General features: G+C 37.1%; 2 protein-coding genes across 5 annotated transcripts in view; one reads left to right on the top strand and one right to left on the bottom strand.

Annotated features, from left to right (window-relative positions):
- Positions 1–339: 339 nt before the first annotated feature.
- On the bottom strand, positions 340–5262 carry LOC124874868 (stonustoxin subunit beta). Its single transcript, XM_047376471.1, has 5 exons — positions 5066–5262; positions 2818–2859; positions 2669–2731; positions 1756–1898; positions 340–1597 (listed from the first exon to the last, which is right to left on the bottom strand). The coding sequence occupies exons 1-5, from the start codon at positions 5112–5114 to the stop codon at positions 1178–1180; spliced, it is 717 nt and encodes a 238-aa protein (XP_047232427.1). The 5' UTR covers positions 5115–5262; the 3' UTR covers positions 340–1177.
- A 14398-nt stretch (positions 5263–19660) lies between these two features.
- The window catches only part of mybpc2b (myosin binding protein Cb), a 33299-nt gene continuing 32689 nt past the window's right edge, over positions 19661–20270 (top strand). For 2 of the 4 annotated variants that reach the window (XM_047376948.1, XM_047376946.1), the window contains exon 1: positions 19665–19773. In XM_047376948.1, coding sequence (XP_047232904.1) covers positions 19752–19773 — 22 coding nt within the window. In that variant the 5' untranslated portion in view covers positions 19665–19751. Of the gene's footprint in view, positions 19774–20270 lie in introns of all 4 variants that reach the window. The other 2 variants (XM_047376947.1, XM_047376949.1) reach the window with 2 other exon arrangements.

Raw genomic sequence — 20270 nt, 5'->3', positions numbered from 1 at the left:
ATGTTTCATTTCAGTGATTTTCATTTATTCTACAAATCTAACAGTAATCCAGCCTGGGTGTGGCTAAACTGAACTCAACTTTACAAAACAATTTGTTTAATCACTTTTTAGAGAGTTGGTTTAGATTCACCTTAGTGAATAATATCATTTTCTCAGGTTATATTATTATTAGTATTATTATTAAAATGAATATTATTAACAGTAGTAGTATTAGAAGTAGTATTAGCAATAATTTGAAGATCTGAAAAAAATTGGGATGTCATAATTTGTGTTCATTAATGCTAAAGTAGACCGAAACAGTCAGTAAGATGAATAAAAACTAAAATGAAAAGACAAAAGTTTATTGCTGGTATATAATTTATTTAAACCTTTCTCTATTTAACACTCTCAACATAACTGTATACATTCTTTGCAAAGTATATGGAAAAAAAAACACATACAGTAATATGATACAAATATATTAGTACAAACATGGAGCGGTTAGCGAAATATTCCTAACAATTTTCTTATTGGTAATTATTGCTTGTGTAGCTTCTTTTATGCAGTCAGATGTACCCATGAGTACACACTGTGTTGTCTTGTGTTTGGAAAGTTTAGACCAATAGGTTTCTGTGTTACTAACACAGGTCTCCTGTTTTAAAAGATATTGTACAACCACCACACCTACCATGCTATGAAATACTACAGATCAGAGGAAGTGCTTTGAGTCTCACTCCCAGAGTGCTGTGTGTGCTTTGAGATGACACTCCCTATGTAGTATCAATACAAACAACCAAAACCATAATTTCTTTTGCCTCTTGATACTTTCAGAGATTCTTGGTAAATTAAATAATTTCCCCTCCACAATCTTTTCAAAATTGCTACTTAATTGCACTTTACCTTATTATACCAGTATAGAAAATAACATTTAACTGGAAATGTCTCTCAAAGATACTTTATATACAGTGGCAATGATGTGCATGTGGGATTTTGACAAATCTAGGTTTTAGGTTGACAAAAACTAAAAAAAAATAGAACCAGATGTATAAATTAACCTCGTTGGTGTTATTAGTAATATTTGTTTAAAGCTGTCTTCCTACTTGCTTTATCTCAATAGGATTCATGCAGCAACCTTCACTGATGCAGGATTCAGTTTTATTCACTGTTTTATCTGGTCTTCTAATGTCAGTCTATTCCTCTATTCCTCCTTCTTTAGGATCAAACAGTAAGAGTGTGTTCCCACCCAGAAACCCGGCAGCAATTTCTGTTTAAAGGAACTCCTGATCTGGTGCAAAGGTTTAACCTCCTTTCTGGCTGTACCTTCCTCTCCCTCTTTAACAGCGTAGAAGCTGAGTATACCAGCAGGCTGGTCAACATAGACACCTATTGTGGAGTGATGGGGAATCCCATTAATCTCCTTCCGTTGCCCTTTGTGCCAAACTTGATAGCAGGAACCGCTCCATTCAAGACCCCAGGATTCCTCGTTCTCTCCAAAGCCACAGGGCCCTTCACTGTTCCTCCTTCCTGCTCCTTCAAACGCTACTCCGATCACGACCCATCCAGAGGATTGTACCTCCCAGTAGCCTCGGGAACCCAGGAAGCCTTCTTTGCAAAGAACCTGTTTGAGAACAAACAAACATTGAAGTGCTTTCAAGGAAATATCATGAAACTGAAGAGCAATACCAAACCAGTTAAATGAAGTAATAGGGCAGTCATATGTTATTTCACCTGTTTTGAAATTCTGAGAAAAATAATAATCACATCTGTTTCTTTTACCTGCGGTGTGTACTCATATCTCTCGGGTCTGTCCAAGACTGGACAAGTGATGTCATCAGTCATACGAGCTACTTTAGCCCCACCATCTGTGATCCACAGCACCTTATTGGCTGTTCTGTCATCCAAAGAAAGGCTAATCCAGTCTGAAATAACAGGAATGGATAATAACTTAAAGGAGAGTACTGTGAAATTATAAGCAGTAAGGTGTACATTCTCAAAGGTACTTGTGGGCACTAAATGTGTGCAAACATGAGTTTGTGTCTCCTAATGCTAAACCAGTAAGCACAGGCAGATCTGTTCCCACAACAGTTCTACAAATATCATCTCTTTGGCATTTAGTAGAAGGTCTACCCATATTTATGTATAGTTCTGTAAAGGACAGCCAGAGCAAATAACTCATTTGTCAAAAAATCCGAGCTGTTTGCTTCTTGGACCAGGTTCCTGGCGCAGCAGACTCAGTAGAGACATCCAGACTCCCAGGAGGCATCAGAAACACATACCCGAGCCACCTCAATGGACTCCTCATGCTGTGGAGGAGCAGCAGCTCTACAGTCAGTACAGCACGTTTCAATAGACTAACACACTTTTGTTTTCAATAAATGCTTTTATATCAAAACAAATCAATGAAACCCTTCAGATACAGAAATAGAAATCCAACATAATGCCTGCAGTTAGATGTTATTCTCACAGGATACTGAAACAGTATTACAAAGTAAAATATTTTTCTCTACTCTTTCTAAGGCATCTACTGTACTTAAAGGGACTGTGTGTTTGCATGTGTTTGATGAGGCATGCCTTCTAAATCCAGTGCAGAAATAAAGCAAACTGTGAGACAAAACCACTGGAAAAGATTGGAGGAGATTGGACGGCTTCATGGAAACCTCTATAAAGTTTTATGGAAAGGTTGTCTTACATTTGATGAGATCCGTCCTGCATTTTGGTTCGGGAATATTTGGCTCGTAGACAGGGATCTTTGCTAAAGAATAAAACAAAAACTGGGTTTGCACTGATAAAGTTTTTTCATACATCATAAAATAATACTGTGATTAACACTCTGCTTACCTGTAAGCATGTTTCCAGCTTTGGTTGTCTTTGGTGCAGAAACTGAGAAACACAAAACATTGGTCATTAATTCAATTAGATCAGAATGTACTGAGGTCAAGTTCTTCATTATTCTGAATTTAATTTCAAATTCAATTCAAATTAAATTCAAAATTAAATTAAAAAATACTTTATTAATCCCAAAGGGAAATTAAATGTTGTTGTAGCTCATATTATGCAGGTTTCTTAAAAGAGCAGTTGTAGATGCTGATGGCTTCATTTTATGAAGAATCCCACCTCTCAAAGTGGTGATAATGCAAAAGTAGGAGTCAGATATTTTTCAGCAAGTGATTTAAATAGGTGTATTTTTGGAAAACCATCCGCTTCCTTTGGATCATGACTTCAGGTTGCGGCGGATTGATGGCAGGTGGTGGAAATCTCCCAGACATCTCACATGTTTTAAGCGTACGTATCATTCTTGCCAAGCTCAGAGCAGATGAGATGATTGATATGATTTGTTTGTACAAATCAGATATGCTGGGCAACATGATCCAATGTCCGTGTGCTTTTTGTAAATAGCAGCAGGTGATTTCTGGGAGGTTTTCTAAATACATCAACCCTAAAGAAGTTAAAGCTGTTGTTATAAGAGTAAACTTTAAGTGAATATTATATCTAAATTAATCTAGTTTTAATCTAGTTTACTGATGCTTCTACCATTACCAGATGCATGATTAACTAGTATCACAGTTAATTTTTTTTTGCAAATGATGGAGATTAAAGGGAGCACTTAAAGCTCTTAGCATTAAGATGTCAAAACTGGCAAACCTAAGTAATGAATTATTTATTTCAATAGTTCTCACCAGATCCAACACAAGCTGTCACCGTCAGTCATCTCAGAACATTTAGTGTATCCAGGCAAGATGAAACAGTTGTATGAACGTTAAGAATGGAGCCAAAGATTACTACACTGATTACACTAAAATAAATCCAAGCGGGCTCAAGGTGTCATTGTACTCATTCAGTCCATGCATACATTTCTTCCTGTCCACACTTTTAAAACAGTCCATGAGATGATTCTAATTACACCGCACAGTATGTGTGTCACATCCATCTGTCAATAGTAATCTTTTTGGTGATTGGACGCAGAAAAGCCTGAGAGGATGGACACCTGGCTGGGCATGCCCCAACTGATGAAAATAACAGCTTTGCATGGCTTCATTACAACCTGACACCAACCTAAATACTAAAGCTTAAATGGTGCCCCTGTGTCAACTCATATGGGACCTTTTGATCATGCAAGATTGATATTGTGGAGTGTCTGAGTCCTTGAACTGTTTCATAACTCACGAGTGTGTATATGTGTGTGTATATATATATATATATATATATAGTTTATATATCAACTAGTAAGCCATATCTAGTTTCGCTCAAGTATAAACATGGTATGAGAAGGGACGCATTTCTCTTAACCACTCTTTAAAATGGGAAGCACAAGAAGACAAGCTATTTAAATAAGACAGAGGAATGTTGATTTGTATGTCTGTAAAAGTTTGGAAAACTTACCAAAATCAGTCAGTATTATAATTAAAAACAACTTCAACAGGGCTCCGTTATAGATGTCCTGTTTGGAGCCCAGGCTTCCACTCTGGGTCCCAGTCAAGTCTTCTTTAAGATTTCAGATTAGCGGTTGAAAGACACTCCCATCTATTAATTGTGATTACCTCCTACTAGCTACATGACTGCATTTAAGTGGGAAATCTTTAAAAAATAAAAATAAAAATAAATATATATATATATAGAAAGCAGTATCTCTTCACTAGAAGTCTGGCTGTTTAATCCTGCTGTCACCACCTTTTTAAGAATGACATTATAGTCTACTGTACACACAGAGTGTTACAATCATACAGCAAGGGTGTTAAATCTTTTTAATACCGATGATGCTGCCATTTGCAGACCTCTGCTGCCAGGCAATAAAATTGTTATACACCCCCTAATAATGACAGACATGAAATCGCTAATTGAATTATCGCTTTCCAAGGAGACATAAACTCCAATGACCCGTTCATTCAGGATCTGCTTCAGAAGATAATAAACAGCCACAACGCAGCAGACGGAGTGAGATTACTGTCATAATATACTGCATTAGATGTAGTAAACATTAATGCTGTGAATTTATCCAAATATTTAGTTGAATATTATAGTGAAGTCGGGCAATAAAATGTACTGCATAGATTTTTTTATTAAGTAAAATGATGAACAGAAAACTCACCTTTATCTGACTTTCGGCTTTCAGAGATGATTCTGTTGTTGGTCGGCATCTTGAATCAGAGGGTGTACTTCTTCTTTAAGTTTCTGCAGGAGCCTGTCTGTAACTGAGATGTAATTTATCTCTCTGATGAGAATGAATTTCTTTTAGGCAGACTGCAACAGCTTAAGGCTTCCCATATATACCTTTAATGCCATGCAGAGGTGAAGCTGATGGAGACATACGCATAAGCATACCTGTTCTTACCAATAGGAAAAGGAAGGGCGGAGATTTGTAATCAGAGCTGTGCACTAAGGTGGTTTTTTTACCTTTAAAAGGTTAGATGGAGGCCTTGGTTTCTGAAGGACGCCCCTTTTACCAAGTAAACCCCACCTCATTCCCTCCTCTGTACCACCGAGGACCTTGTCACATTACACAGTGACAACATCGATGCAGGTTGGGACCCTCAGTGTGCACAAACCCACACTATATGTCTGTGCACAGGCCTATGCACATGGATACATTCTTTTATGCGAATTCTTTTATGTCTCTGCAATATATTTCCACAGGAGCATTCCTGGTGTCACATTTAAAGCAACAGGTCTCACTTGAAAATGAATGAATGAATTTCTCGATGAGATTCATCCTTTATAAATAACGGTAATAAAAACGTGAGCTCCAGGCTTTGCAACTTGGAGTAAAGAAAAATTATTATGTAACTTTATTTACTACCGGAAAACATCTAAAATGTACTTGTTTGTGTTTGAAGGTTAATTTTCTGTTATATTTGGCAAAAATAACATTTGAACTATAAAAATGTAGTCACATATAAGATGTAAGATATAATATGTGATATATGTGAAATGAAATTATCTATTTTTAACATGGCAAACCAGTTTGTTTTGTTTTACAAATTTCCACCAGAAATGTGTTAAAATCCTCTTTGCACCGGTCCCTCAAGGTTCCCCCTCCAGGTGGTGGGCCCACTGGGGGATGGCCTCACGTCTCTCAATCAGGCTTGGCCCGACTGGGTCCCACGAGGAGTAACCCGGCCACCAGGAGCTTGATGACAAGTCCCAACCCCAGGCCTGTCTCCTGGTGGGACCCCGGCTCTATTATGCCGGACAACATCACCTGCCACATAAAGGCTTCTGAACCGATCTTTGTCTGATACATCACCTGGAGCCTGTATGCCATGGTAGAGCCTACCAGGGGCATTTAAGGTTGGGCTCTCCTCCAACCTGGAGAGTTTGGAGCTCCTGCCTCAAGTGGAGGAGTTGGAGTATCTCAGGGTCTGGTTCACAAGTGAGGGGACAATGGAGCTGGAAATTGGCAGACTGATCGGTGCAGCTTCTGCAGTAATGAGGACTTTGTACTGGTCCATTGTGGTGAAGAAAGAGCTTAGCCGAAAGGGGAAGCTCTCAATTTATTGGTTGGTCTACATTCCTACCTTCACTTATAGGCATGAAGTTTGGGTCATGACCGAAAGAACATGATCCCAGAAACAAGCGGCTTAAATGAGCTTCCCCTGCAGGGTGGCTGGGCACTCCCTTAGAGATAAAGTAAGACAAAGCTAATATCTCTTGCCACATATTGTATCCCTTGGTTCCATTTCTAAAGGAATGAAGATCTTCTGTCTTTTCAACATGCTTGAGGGAAACTTGCTCTCTGACCTTTCAGATAAGTACTCAGCATCATGTTCATGAAGTCTTTTCTATTGATGTAAATAAAGCTGGAACACTTTGACACAGTGAACCATTTGTAGTTGGTGTATGAGTGACAAATTCAGGATGACTCAGAATGGCAACAGAAACTTGTGCGACAACAATCGAACTAATGTGAAAGTAATTCTTATATTTCTTTCCATTTCCATTTAAATGGAACAAAATGTATACTTTCAGATAAGAAGCAGTAAAGAAAGCTGTGTGTAAAATGCTAACAAACATTTTGTCAGTATGACTGTAGGCGAATAAAACCTCTGCTGAACCCATTTATTGTTTACGTATAAGGTAGTGGTGGCACTACAGCACAGCTAGTCCTTGCAGCAAGTTAGAAAAGCAGTAGCATCATAGTTCATTCCTTTTAAAGCTTGCTAAAAAATTAAGACAAAGATTTAAATGTATTACATTTGTAATTCATTATTTTTTATAGTTTTTTCCCCCTTTTGGCAGCCATCACCCAGATTATTATTTTAGAGATTAAATGTTTTAAACATTAAATGTTTAAAAGTCTATGAAGAGTTTAAAAAAGGAACTCGGTGAGGCTGGAAAAGTTTTATTCCAGTTTTCCTGATTTTAATGGCTACAGTTATGGTGCATTCTGACTGGGAAAGTTGGAGCTCACCGCGAGTTTGGTTTTCAAATGGCTGCATTCATAGAGAATTTAGTGAAAGTTGCTGGGATTAACATTTTATTAGCACTCCTGATGGTTTTTACCTGGTTTAACCAGTGTCACACACAGAGGCGCTGCAGGATTTTATCAGAGGGTATACACAAAACCATCACCGCACCTGACCCATGCAAACACAAACAAAACCTCGACACGCCTGGCACACAAACACAGTAACATCGCACCACGTACCCGAAGGTCCTGAATCACACCAACATGCAATGCACACACACACACACACACACACATCCGTGTTTTACTATCTTTATGAGGACTTTTCGGTTACTTCCATTGACTTCCATTCATTTTCCTTGATTTTTAGTGCCTAACCCTGACCCTAACACTAACCCTAACCTTAACCCTAACCCTAACAATAACTCAATTCATACCCTAGTCCTAAACCTAACCCCTGTCCCAAGAACGGAATTTGAAAAAGTGAGGACCAGGAAAATGTCCTCACTTTGTCAAAATGTCCTCACTTTGCGATAAAAATACGAAAAATGGTTCTCACTCAGCAACATGTACAAGAACACACATACACACACACATACACACACACACACACACAAACATATGTACTGTATGCCTGCATAGCCTATTTGTTTCTAATTACACTAAATAATAATAAAAAGGAAAAAAAGGAAAACCAAGCCTTTCTATTCAAAGCGAACTCTCCTCCTGCCTGTCGCATCTAACTACCTGAGCACCTCCTCACTGCCGATGTTGATTTTAGGGTGAATGTTCACCAGGGCCAGAGCAGTGAACCTGGTGTCTGACAACGTGATGCAGATATTCGTTTTAAGGCGCCTCAGCATGCTGAAGGTCCGCTCTGCTGAGTCAGTGGACATTGACATAGTCAAAGGAACTTTTACTATTGTATGTACATTTGGGAATAAAAGGGGCCACCAGCCAGATAAGCAACAGTAATCTAACCAAATAAATTTTAATTCAGGACACACGTGCACCCACCCATACAGATGCACACAGCTGTATGTACAGAACCTTTTCACACAAAAGACCATTTCTTATTTTATTACGTTCAAAACGTTGGTAAGAAATCAATAAAAAGTAAAATAATTATAATAATAGATTTTTTTTTAATCAAAGCTAAATCTCAAGGTACGCACAGTGCATACAGCCGTACAGCTGCAGGCGCTACTGGTCACACAGTGCTGCGAACTATGTTCACTTGTAAACATGTTCATTTTGTATTTGAATGCATAAAATGGAAAGAAATATATTATCGGCATGTCTTGCTAATAGCATTCAGCACCAAAAGATATAGCAAATCCCACTGTTTTCTGACCTTAACTGGAAAAATGTCAACCTAATTGTGACATCATTCCCATCTCCAACCTTCAACTTTATCAAATTTGATGCAGTACTTGAGACTGTAATGCCAGCTGGTGCATTTCTCTGACATGGTCTCGGTCCATATTTCCACACTACAGCTAAAACATTCCCAGTTTTTGTGATCACATTATGATGCTTATCTCAGTGTAAGATCTTTCTCCCAAAATGACTCTTCTCTTCTTCATTACCTGAATGGGCGTATGCATATGAAAAAAGTGCAGATCAGGGTGTTACCTTTGGAATAAATTGCATAAGCATATCAGAACATTACAGTTTATTTAAGTATCAATGTAAAACTCCAGCAAGTCAAGTCAAGTTTATTTATATAGCGCTTTTCAGCAACAAGGCACTCAAGGCGCTGTACATAAGGAAAAACATGTATACAGTATACACTTGACCCAACAGGGAGTTTAAACAATAAGTACTTTTTTACTTTAAAATTTTTTCCACTGTATAGTTAAATCTGCTCTAAATGCTATAACTGTCACTTGACTTTGAGTTCTCTGGTTCCCATTACAGCATATGTAACCACAAACTTGCCTTGCATTATCATGACAACGGTTTGCCATAACAAATATCGCAGATCATACAAAGCAGGATAAAATAAAAAGCGTCTGACTGCTCGTAAACCCATTCTCAGCTTTGCTCTGCAGGCCGAGTGTTGGAGGTGTTTACTGCTACTGGCCCTGAGCCCAACCTGATGTCAAGGCTGCCCCGTCCTTCTTATGTTCCTGCGTGCCTGAGCAGGTGACCGACTGCCGTGCAGCAGAAACACTAAACAGAACATACCAGACACGTTACAGTTTCAGAGGAGGTTTGTAGGAGCCCCACAGGAATTTTTGAATGTAAAGAGGAGCGAGGGGACCGGGGATGATGAGTATTCATGTGTTTCTAATTTCGACCAATTCATAACTCATCAGGGGGCATTATGTAAGAATTGATGACAGACTGGCAGTCATTCTCACAGATTCTGTTTTGCTTTCTTAATAATACAGATTGTACCTAATGTGAAGCCACAGTGGTTTAAAGTAAACACATGACGTGATCTAAAATTAGAGAAGGTAAAGGACTTGGAAAAGAATTCAAGAACATGATCAAACTAAGTTTTTTTTAATTAATATTAGTTATTATTAGTATTAGTACAGTATTCTTCTTTGCACATGCAAGTCTCAAGTCAAGTCCAAGGTCAAGAAATGCAAGTCCTGAGTCAAGACCAAGTCCTAAGCTTTAAATGTCGAGTCTTAAACAGGTAATTTAACAAAATATGTAGCTTAACCACAGAGTAGTAATTATTTCTGGAGTTTAAACAAAAGGCGTATTTGTTTGCCAGAACAACCAGCAGGAGGAACTACACTTCAAAAACGTAATAAATTCAAAGCCGATGTTTCTTTTTACAGTAAATAACAAAAACAAAATTAACAGCAAATAAACAAAGAAATTAATGAAGTAACTGGTCTTCATAAAAATAACTTATATTTATATTTGGTGCAAACTTAGATTATCTGTTAAGCAACTACTACAGAACAAACCTGCTTCTACAACATATCATGAGTAATAGATCATTAAAACAACAAATCAAATTATTTCTATACACAGTTTCAAGCTCACATTTATTGAAATCTATTGCTTTTTTATTGCCTTGTGATGTGAACAAACAAATGCAATTAATTTTCTGTGTTTTGCTAGATCTGGGGATGAGTAGTTACTATAAAATGATAAATCTAGCAATGTATACCATACAATGGGCCTTCTGAATACAAATTCATTTCCTCTTCAGTTAATTTGTATCTTGAAAACCTGCATGTGAAACAAATGTCCTGTTGAAAATAAAGTACAAATAATTATTTGTAACCCCCTCGCCCCCCAAACCAGCCCTATAGTAAAAATAAAGTGTTATTTTCAGGATAATAGCATCATGACACCATGGATTTGTCTAAATTAACTGTATTTTGGATCTTGTATTTTAAGTAATTTCTGTATTTAGCTCTGTTTGTTTTGTGGTGTTGTTCCAAGTTTCATGAGTCTACTCTCCTTAGTTTCTTAGCCTTGTTTCCCACTCAGCTACCATCCATTGTTACTTATGCTCACCAGGTTAGTATGTTACAGTCATACCTCTACAGTATTTAAGCCCACTGGTTTTCATTGTTCCTTGCTGGGTTTTACTATTGTTCTCATCCCATGACTGAAGTTTCCTTCATAGTTTCTGTACGTTTCTAAGTTACTTTGTTTTTTTAGATCTTCACATCACTGTTAATCACACACCTTGTCTTGTTACTTTTTGGGTCCTCATCAGAAACCTCCAAAAATGAAAAATAGAGTCCTTCATGTAAGTTATAACATTGCTAAATGTTTGGTATTGGTAACATATTAATAAAATCTAAATAATCAAGACAAATAATAAATTTTTGTGATTAACATGCATGTGAGGATATTAAAATATATATTTTTTGTTTGGTTGTTTTTATAATTAATTTATCTTTTCAATAAAGACATATTTCCGTTAAGAGTTTGTGGAAAACATTACAGATGCTTTTCAACTTCATCCCGTACACATGCCAATACAGCTGTTGGCAGCCCTTCAATTACAGGCTGCAGAGGTATTCAACAGGGAAATTGTGGGAGTCTCATAGTGGTTTAAAGATTATTTTCTGTCCTTGAACTGGACCAAAACTGCCTCAATGTGTTTCTCAATCAGATGCAAAGTCCGCTATCTTATATATCTGGATGGTCCCAACTGAAACTTGATGCTAATTTTAGAAACATTTCTAAAAATGTATCTAAACTGCTTTTGTCTGATAAAATCAGGTCTGTCTGTACATGCTGCTAAATTATGTTTAAATGCTTTGACTTTGTCACACTTTTCATTAAGGCTGGGTTGTTGTCCAAGCTGGTTATAAAGGTGCAGGAAGAAGAAGAAGAAGCAAAAGACGAACTGGGAGCAGGGAATGAAGAACACACCTGAAGTGACGGGTTGGTTGGGTCACACAGTCAGATGTATAAACCTGAAGTTGGTTTATGGGTTTTCCACACTGTTAAAGATCAAAGCATTTTGACTTATTAACCCTCAAATGAAAAGAAAGATGATTTATATTGAATAAACTGCTCAAAAGAAGGTTTCCAGCTGCTGCACCTGCAATGATGCATTTAAGTGAAAAACAAAGAGTATTAATACATTTCTTTGTTCCTGCCAAAGCTTTTGTTAATGAAGCAAAACAGAGGAGGTGTCCCTTCATACCAAATTTATTCAAATAAATAAAAAAGACACTTTTTTTGAACTACACTTTTTCCTGTGACATCCTAAATCATGATTCAGAGGTATAAGCTTATCAAACCAGGTCAGTAATTCATCAATGTCACTGTTCCATACCCTCACCTGCTCTGGATCTTTCATTCTTCGCCCTCCCTGCTAACAGCAAGAAACAAAGCCAGAGGATTATGCTGGTGACATAAAAGAAGATCCTGAGTGATAGTAAACTGGACCACATGTGGGTATACAAACAGGGCCAGTGAGGACGAGGAGAGCTGAAAATATCCTGTACTCAGTGGTTTCTTGGACAGCTAGACTTCAGTTTCTGTTCTTTGTGAGATAATCTTACACAAGCTCATTGCAATGCAAGAATATTCAGAAGAAAACATCTTAGAGAGTATTTAATGCATGCAAAATACTTTTTCTGTACTACATTCTGCTAAGGGAAGGCAGCATGTTATGTTGAAGCACAATACACACTGAGAATGGTAAAGATGATTTAAGAAGGTTTATTGATGACTGAAAACAAAATAAAACTAACTTTGAGACACAGTGAGTATTGGCAATTCTCTGCATTTAAATTATTCATTATAAATCTATTTTCATACCATTTCAGAAAATATTGACTGTTTTTGAAACCCAAGGGTTTATAAGACTTTAAAAAGTACAAACCTTGACATATTTTTATTTTGTCAACCCTTGCAGGTTTGCTGAGGCTATCTTCAGAGTAACCAGTTGACCTAACATTCATGTTTGTGGACTGTGGGAGGAAGCTGGAGTACCTGGAGAGAATCCCTGCATGCATGGAGAGAACATACGAACTCAATGCAAAAAGACCCCCGGGTGGGATTCAAACCCAGGACCTTCTTGTTGAAACAAAATAATTTAATTTTAATATTAATGGAATGAATGTCGAATGCAGGATATTTTACTGTGAAGCACATGAAACAGCAGGTAATTTGGGACTTTTGTTGGCTGATGGCTTTTGGTTTTCAATGAAAGAAGCAGAGGTTTTTAAATACATTTCATTCGCTCAAGGCAGCAAACAGAAAAACAAAGAAGCTGAGCAGAATTAGGAGCACATGCAAACTTGGTTTTCTCACATTCAACACTCAATAATACCTTTAGAAATGTACCCCTGGTCTGGTTACACGGACCAGGTTTATCTGGTAATCTTTGGTGTTGGAAATATTTGGTAAATTTTGTGAGAAGTTGCTTTATAAATGAAAACTATAATTTGTGTGAAAAGAAGCACAACCAATTCCTATAAACAAAAACAATTCTCTTATTGTATGCACATATTATTATAAGATGAGACTATTTAACCATACACTTTAATTCATCCAGTCTGACTTTTAAATTTGGGTTCAATTTAATGGAAATCCAATATGGTAAGAAGTTTTGTAGTCAAATTTTCCTTCCACAGATGCAAAGGAAAATACATATTTATCAGATTTTTCTGAAGGCCCATGCTTGCAATATTTCATGAAGGGATGAGTGTTGGTTATAGGCCTCAACTCATAGCAATATTAGGAGATAACGAACAAACATTAAACACACCGACAATTTAGGTTAGTAAGTCCTTTTCGGCTGCTTCCTTTTGCAGGGGTTACCACAGCAAGTCACTACAACTTCCACACAGACTCGGCAGAGTTTTTTACTCCAGATGCCCTTCCTAAAGCAACTGAGATTAAAACCCAGGTCCCTCATTTCAAAGATGCAGACTTAACCCACTACACCACCACAGAGGCTTCTGAACAATTACATTTTCAATTAAAGAATTCAAATAAAAATCTATTTCATGCTCTTGGTCCCCACTCAAGATCACTTTATTGTTTCTGTCAACTTGTGAGATTTACAATGTTTTCAGGAAAAGCCAAAATACGCTCAAATACATTCATGGTTCTGGTGGCCATGAATGTCTTATTTTCCATTTGGCACGATTTTACAGCTTGGAACAGCTATAGGTGAAGTTGTCCCAGGGAACTGCACGATATGAGGAAGGAGATGGTCAAACAACTAGTTCCACCGAAAACGAACTTCAAAGGGAAAGATCCTGGTTTCACTCAGTGACTGAACAGTTTTAGGTCAAGTTTAGGAGGAAAATAATATTGCACATAGACAGAAAACACTTCAAACAGTGTAGTTTTTAGAATGTTCATTGTGACTTAACAGAACTATCCACTGTGATACTAGTACGCCCCCTACTGGATAACCAACTACAGCTTTAAAAGCAGCAATAAGGCTCCTCTGTTGGAACGCTCTAAACAGTTAAGTATTCAACAGAAGTTGGTGTTGAAGGGTAACTGAGTGTTGTGCCTGTGGTCTTGTTTTTGACATCTTTCATTCATTAGCTTCTGGTTCACTTTTACTAAAACTGTGATGGCATTTTACACATGACTCTCATATTCAATCAGAATTCAAGTTCATGTTTATGTCAAAATCAAATTTATTTTATAGCACATGTAAACAACGAACAAACCGAAATTTACATTAATAAACTTCTCTAAAAAAGCAAGAGAATAAAAATTATTAAAGAAGTATCGTAACGGCACAAATTAATTTGGGTCAATTAGGAATAAATAGTCTTAATTACTAAAAAGGCAAAAGCTAAACCCAAACAAAAGGTTTTAAACATTTTTATCTCTACTACCCTCTACTGCAGGAAGGCTGTTCAACATGAAACGGTCATAATAAGAGTTATGCCTCAACCTGACTGGTCGGCATGTCATTGCTTAGCAGCAGAGTCATATGGCATTAACTGGTGACCATGTACATACATATTTCAATGCTTAAAATCACTTTTGATTTCAGCCTGTTTTGATTTACACAATTTAACTTAATTGGCAGTAAATAATTTAGCTTTGATCATTACAAACGTTCTTCACAAATGCAAGATACAGTTTATCCTGCACTCCTGTTCTATAGTGTTGCTTTTTACATATAACAAAAACATATTAACATTTAACCTTTAATTAAAGTCAACATTGTAGCTGGGTAACTATACAGATGAATAATTTTATAAAATTAATGTTATTTTGGGATTTTTAAAGTCTCTTTCAACTCAAGATATCAACAAAAACACAACCTTACTTTTACAACTGCAATTTAAATTAGCAGTTTAGATTTTGAAAATGTAAAAAAACCTAACCTATATAATTTATACAAATCTTACCTTTAAGCTATGCTGCATTTGTGTAATTATATTCCAAAAACATTGTTCTTTCAACATTATTAATGACAACAATAACAATAAACATAATTGGCATAAACCAACAGGAAATATGTTTTGTCAGAATCTAAAAGTGCTGGTTATTATTTTTTAAATTTGTGAATAAAAGGTCTTTAATGCTGATTTTAAAAATATGAACAAACAGGTTCATCCTCAGGGTTTATTGAGCTGCAACATCCACAAGATGGAACCATTTCTGGAAGTAAACAGCAAGTTCATGACATTTTTCCATGCATATTTCACTAAGATTTTCTTTTGCTGTCTTTTAAATAGATACGGTAAGGAACAGAATAATGTAAAAAAATATTTTTAAAAATGAAAAAGAAAAAAAACTTTGACTACTAGCTGGTCATTCCTGCGCAATCTGCTCATTGATCAGTTGTGTAATGCATCAAGCTGTTGGGTGTAAGTTTAGCCATCTGATTACAAAATAACAGAATACCATTCTGGTTGCTATGCTCTGAAATTCATTTGAGTGAAAAGAGCAGCTAGAGAGCATCATCTTCTCTGTAAGTCAGCAAGTATGTCATAAATATAACATTTCAGTCACTTGGCCTGGAAGGAGCCATATTAGGATTCCTCACTGCAGCCTTTACCAGCAGAAATGCCCAGTAAAATCTGTTAGAACATGGTTAGCAGGAATAAAAAACTTTCATAGCAAACTGTATTTGGGAGTGCCTTTAACGTTTTCTCTCTGTGAAAGTCCCCAGATATTTATACTTCAATTCCCCAAGCTGCAGGTAAACCTTTAAAATGTATTGCACTATAACACAAAAAGACACATACAACACTGTCAAACCGTCATCTTCAAACTTGATAAGAAGTCTGTCCAAATATTTTTTTTTGTCAGACTTGAATATGAATAAGGGAACTGCAGGACTGGAAGAATGCATGCGATAAATTGCCAAGACAGTGGGTACAAACGTATTAAATCCCGAACACATATTATTTTCCATTCCCCTTCCCAAGTATGCATTAATTTGTGATGTTCTATTGTTTAAAATCCAGCAAAAATACATTGAAATTTGTAGGTGTAATGTGACTAAATGTAGAAAAGTTCAAGGCTTGTGAGAACTTTAGCAAGGAACTGTAGAAAGAGAAACTGTATGAGTAACGAAAACGAGTCAACCTCTGCAGCTTGCTTTTTTAAAGTGAGGGGGGTGCTTGGTGGGAAAATTAAGGAAACGTAACTGTACTAATGAGAAGCATTTGTAAGTGAGCATCTCTCAGCTCCTGGCGCAGTGGGCTCATTATACCGGCTCTTTTGTGTTTGGTTCACAGCTGTGCAGTACTTCTTTGTAAAACTCTGCATCAGCTAGAATCCTTGCTATGCAAAGCAAATTTTTAGTGAAATTCAAGTTAAATTAGTGCTTGCACAGATTCTTGACAAATCACAGACTAATCGCATTGGATCTACTGCAGATAAATCATTTTCATGCTGGCAGTGAGTTTCAATGAACTTTTCTTGCACAACATACCAAGTATAATAACGTCCAGTTGAACTGAGTAGTTGTCACTATTCTAAGTACTTTCTAAGTAAATGCACTCAGTGAAAAGAAAAGTATTATACATGCAGACTTTTCTGTGTCTTCAGCTTTCTCTGTGCATTCAGGCATTTATTCCAAGCTTCTTCATGGTTTAGATACCTTCATCATGGTTAATATTAAAGACTAAGTCAACATGTTTTAGATGATCTTCACTGTGCAGAGGAGTGCGCTCAACCTAAGAGAACCCTGCAGTGAGCGATCAATATCAGTTCCGCTCACACACTAAATAATAAAAGAGAGGGCAACTCTTTTTCTGAGCACAAAGAGCCATAAATGATGTGATTAGATAACATACAGCCAAACCTTATTCAAAATACAAGCAACAAACAGACTATTTTCCTTCCAACACTACTTCTGGGTTTTTTGGCCACTGGAGTTATAAATGCAGCATACTGGTGGTCCACATAGACCAACATTCCTGCACAGTCTCAGATTCACACTTTGACCCCTGCCTCCACAGCGGCTCCAGCTGATGAATGCACATTGCTGGTAAATGATGGGGCACATTACTGCTTGTGCTGGGAGCCTAATTAAGACAGGCCTACTATTTGACCTACTATTTGACCTCCCGGTGGGGGAGATTCAGGTGTCCGTCTCCTGTTCACTTCTGCATAAGGTGATATTGCATGGTTCAAAGTTACTAACATTGGCAAGCTGACTGTTCACACCAAGTCTGCTGTATGACAAGCTTTCGGATGCCTGTTCTGTCTCATAGGATCTTAGAATCACTCTGCCAAATGTTAAGTGATACAGAAGTATTTCCTGCAGTACCACTGTTCCAAAGTTCAGTTTATTCAGGCTATTTATGCATATATGTTTTCCTCTGCAAGGTACAAATATTCTTTTGCATGATTACAGATACAGGCATTGAACAATGAAACTGAAACACCTGGTTTTAGACCACAATAATTTATTAGTATGGTGTAGGGCCTCCTATTGCGGCCAATACAGCATTCATTCATCTTGGGAATGACATATACAAGTCCTGCACAGTGGTCAGAGGGATTTAAAGCCATTCTTCTTGCAGGATAGTGGCCAGTGATTTCTTGATTTTTCAAGTCAGGCACTAACTGGGCACTAACTGGGCTATTGAAACTGAACTAAAAAATAAGTTCATTCATATATTTCATAAGGGACCAGGTTGGTTTGGATAGTTTTTTACCCTTATTATTGCTTTTTGTACCTACTCAGGTTATATTTGCCTGATATAAAACATTTGTCTGATTATCTAAAATGCCTAAGAGTGAAAAAAAAAGCAAAAATAGAGGGGGATTTTCCCATTATCCTCAGGTCAAGACTAAACCAAATACGTTTTGAAGATTTTTCTCTCTATTTATCACAACCCCAAAGTTATGTGAAGGCCCATGTTAAGCTATATTAGCCCATTTAGAATATTATGAATGAAATTAGCGTAATCCTGCTTTTAAAGAGGAATTGTTTTTCAACCTCTCTCCCTCTTTCTCAATCACATATAACCTCTAGCCAAACAGGAAAGAGAAGCACCTACACAGCACAGGGGGTGGCAACTTCTCAATCTATGGACATGCCGTTAGACAACATAAAACGTGGACTGAGACTGCACAACTGAGATAATTCTTTTCTTTTCAAGCTCTTAAGCCATCCCCAGCAAGATGCTGCCCTGGGTAGTGAGCCATACCATCCATATTTAAAAAAAATTCCCACTGCCTGTTCAAAAACAGGACATACATTCAGTTAAAGCAGTGTTATATTTGATCTCGTCCTTATAAAACGTGTTCATCTGGCTCCAGTAAGTTTTATAGTACAGTCTGTGTGTATTGTTTTCAAAACAGTGTTGTCCAAAGCATGCTTCATAAAAAGATGCAGCAGTAACCACTGAATAAGAACGTTTTTCTTCTTCGTCTTTTACATATGTCAACAATCTCACTGACGAACTGGAAGGTATCAGACAAAAACAGCAATAACAGTACTACACCTAACAACATTTTTGTTAGCATCTGTGCTAGTAACTGTATTTGAAAGTGCTATTTCTTTCAGCCACCAGGAGAGGGGGCTACAATCACCAACAACTGCACAACCTGAGCTAAAACAATTAACACCAAAATAATGTACTCTCTACCTAATTACATACGTTTTACAGCTGTAGTTTCCTATTTAGCACATTGAATTATTTCAAACACAGCCATTTAAGAATTGAATTGAATACGATATTATATACCCTATATATATTATAGACCTTGGGTACATGCTTTGGGTACAACCTTAAAAAGATTTCATAAACATTTTTTAGGGTTGTCAGATGGATTTCTCTTTTTCCATTATATAATCTATGTGAACATATTAAATAAGTCTAATGCATGGTGAAAAAAGAGACATCCAAGCTTCTACATTTCTTAGATAAAAGATTCAAGTCAGAAAACAATTCTTAGAAGTTGGTGAGCATTAACTGTCAGGTTTATCCCGCATCAGTTTGACTGATTTTTCTGCTCATTTGTCTATGCCTGTATTTCCTTTTTTACAGCCAAGCAACACGTCTGTCAAAGTATTACATTTATCTGCAAAGACTTGTTTATCCAGCTCTAAATGCCAGTGTAAGAGGAGATGATTGAAAGATTAGTCTGGTCAAAAATCAGATCAGTTGATCCTCTGGGTGGATTCTATGTTCCTCTGACGGATATTAAAACTTGACAGATTTAGCTAGTCTGTTAAATTCATGGTTTATAAATCTGCAAGACCGTTTTCACCACTACTTCACCGCATTGTCTCATGCTCCCACTCTGAGTGCTTTCGTCTTGAACTCCTCAAGGACGTCATCAGTCTCTGCAGACCTCATTGCTCACTGAAGTGTGTGGGGGGATTTGAGTTCCAGGGAAGCTTTGAATAACACAGAGAGGGGAGAAATAAAAGGAATAAGCCCCACAAGCCCTCAGTCACCCGCAGAAAAGAGACAACGCAGGAATAACCATGCCTGAGCCAGTCCCTGAAGGTATGCAGATACTTGTTCTAACAGCATAATTTATCCTAATTAAAGACGAAGACTTGGTTAAGTCACATTGTTGATGCTTGAATTTAGATACCCTGCTTTGGTTTGACGTTAAAAATACACAAGGCTGATAAATACTAAAGCATGTTGCAAAATGTGTGGAAAAATCTCAGATATAACAGTGAAGAAGACAGGTTTAAAGTGTTCATTTATGAAAACAGAGCTCAAGGATATTAAAATAGTACTCAGTATTTTCTGCTATGATGACATGCGGTACAGATTTGTGAGGAAAGAATAAGTGGTTTGTTTGTACTTATTACACTCAAACCGTGTAGCAAGTAACAAACGTCAGAGTATTTAATCCCCCAAGTTATATCCTCATAACCAAAATGCTAACCACATTTTTTACAGTAGCCACTAAAATCCCTCATTTTCTTCTTTGGGAGAAAAGATGTGCTGTTTGTTAGAGTAGATAGAGACATTTTTAATGAAGACACTGA

This window comes from Girardinichthys multiradiatus, chromosome 10 (genome assembly GCF_021462225.1).
Source record: "Girardinichthys multiradiatus isolate DD_20200921_A chromosome 10, DD_fGirMul_XY1, whole genome shotgun sequence".
NCBI classification, from domain to species: domain Eukaryota; kingdom Metazoa; phylum Chordata; class Actinopteri; order Cyprinodontiformes; family Goodeidae; genus Girardinichthys; species Girardinichthys multiradiatus.
This window is presented reverse-complemented; position numbering and strand designations above follow the sequence as displayed.

Excerpts from the sequence above, each read along its gene's own strand:
- LOC124874868 (XM_047376471.1), bottom strand. The coding sequence starts at position 5,114 with ATGCCGACCAACAACAGAATCATCTCTGAAAGCCGAAAGTCAGATAAA. Across the intron at positions 2,860-5,065 it reads AAGCCGAAAGTCAGATAAAG|TTTCTGCACCAAAGACAACC; the intron begins GTGAGTTTTCTG and ends TGTGTTTCTCAG. Across the intron at positions 1,899-2,668 it reads CAGGACGGATCTCATCAAAT|ACTGGATTAGCCTTTCTTTG; the intron begins GTAAGACAACCT and ends CTGTTATTTCAG.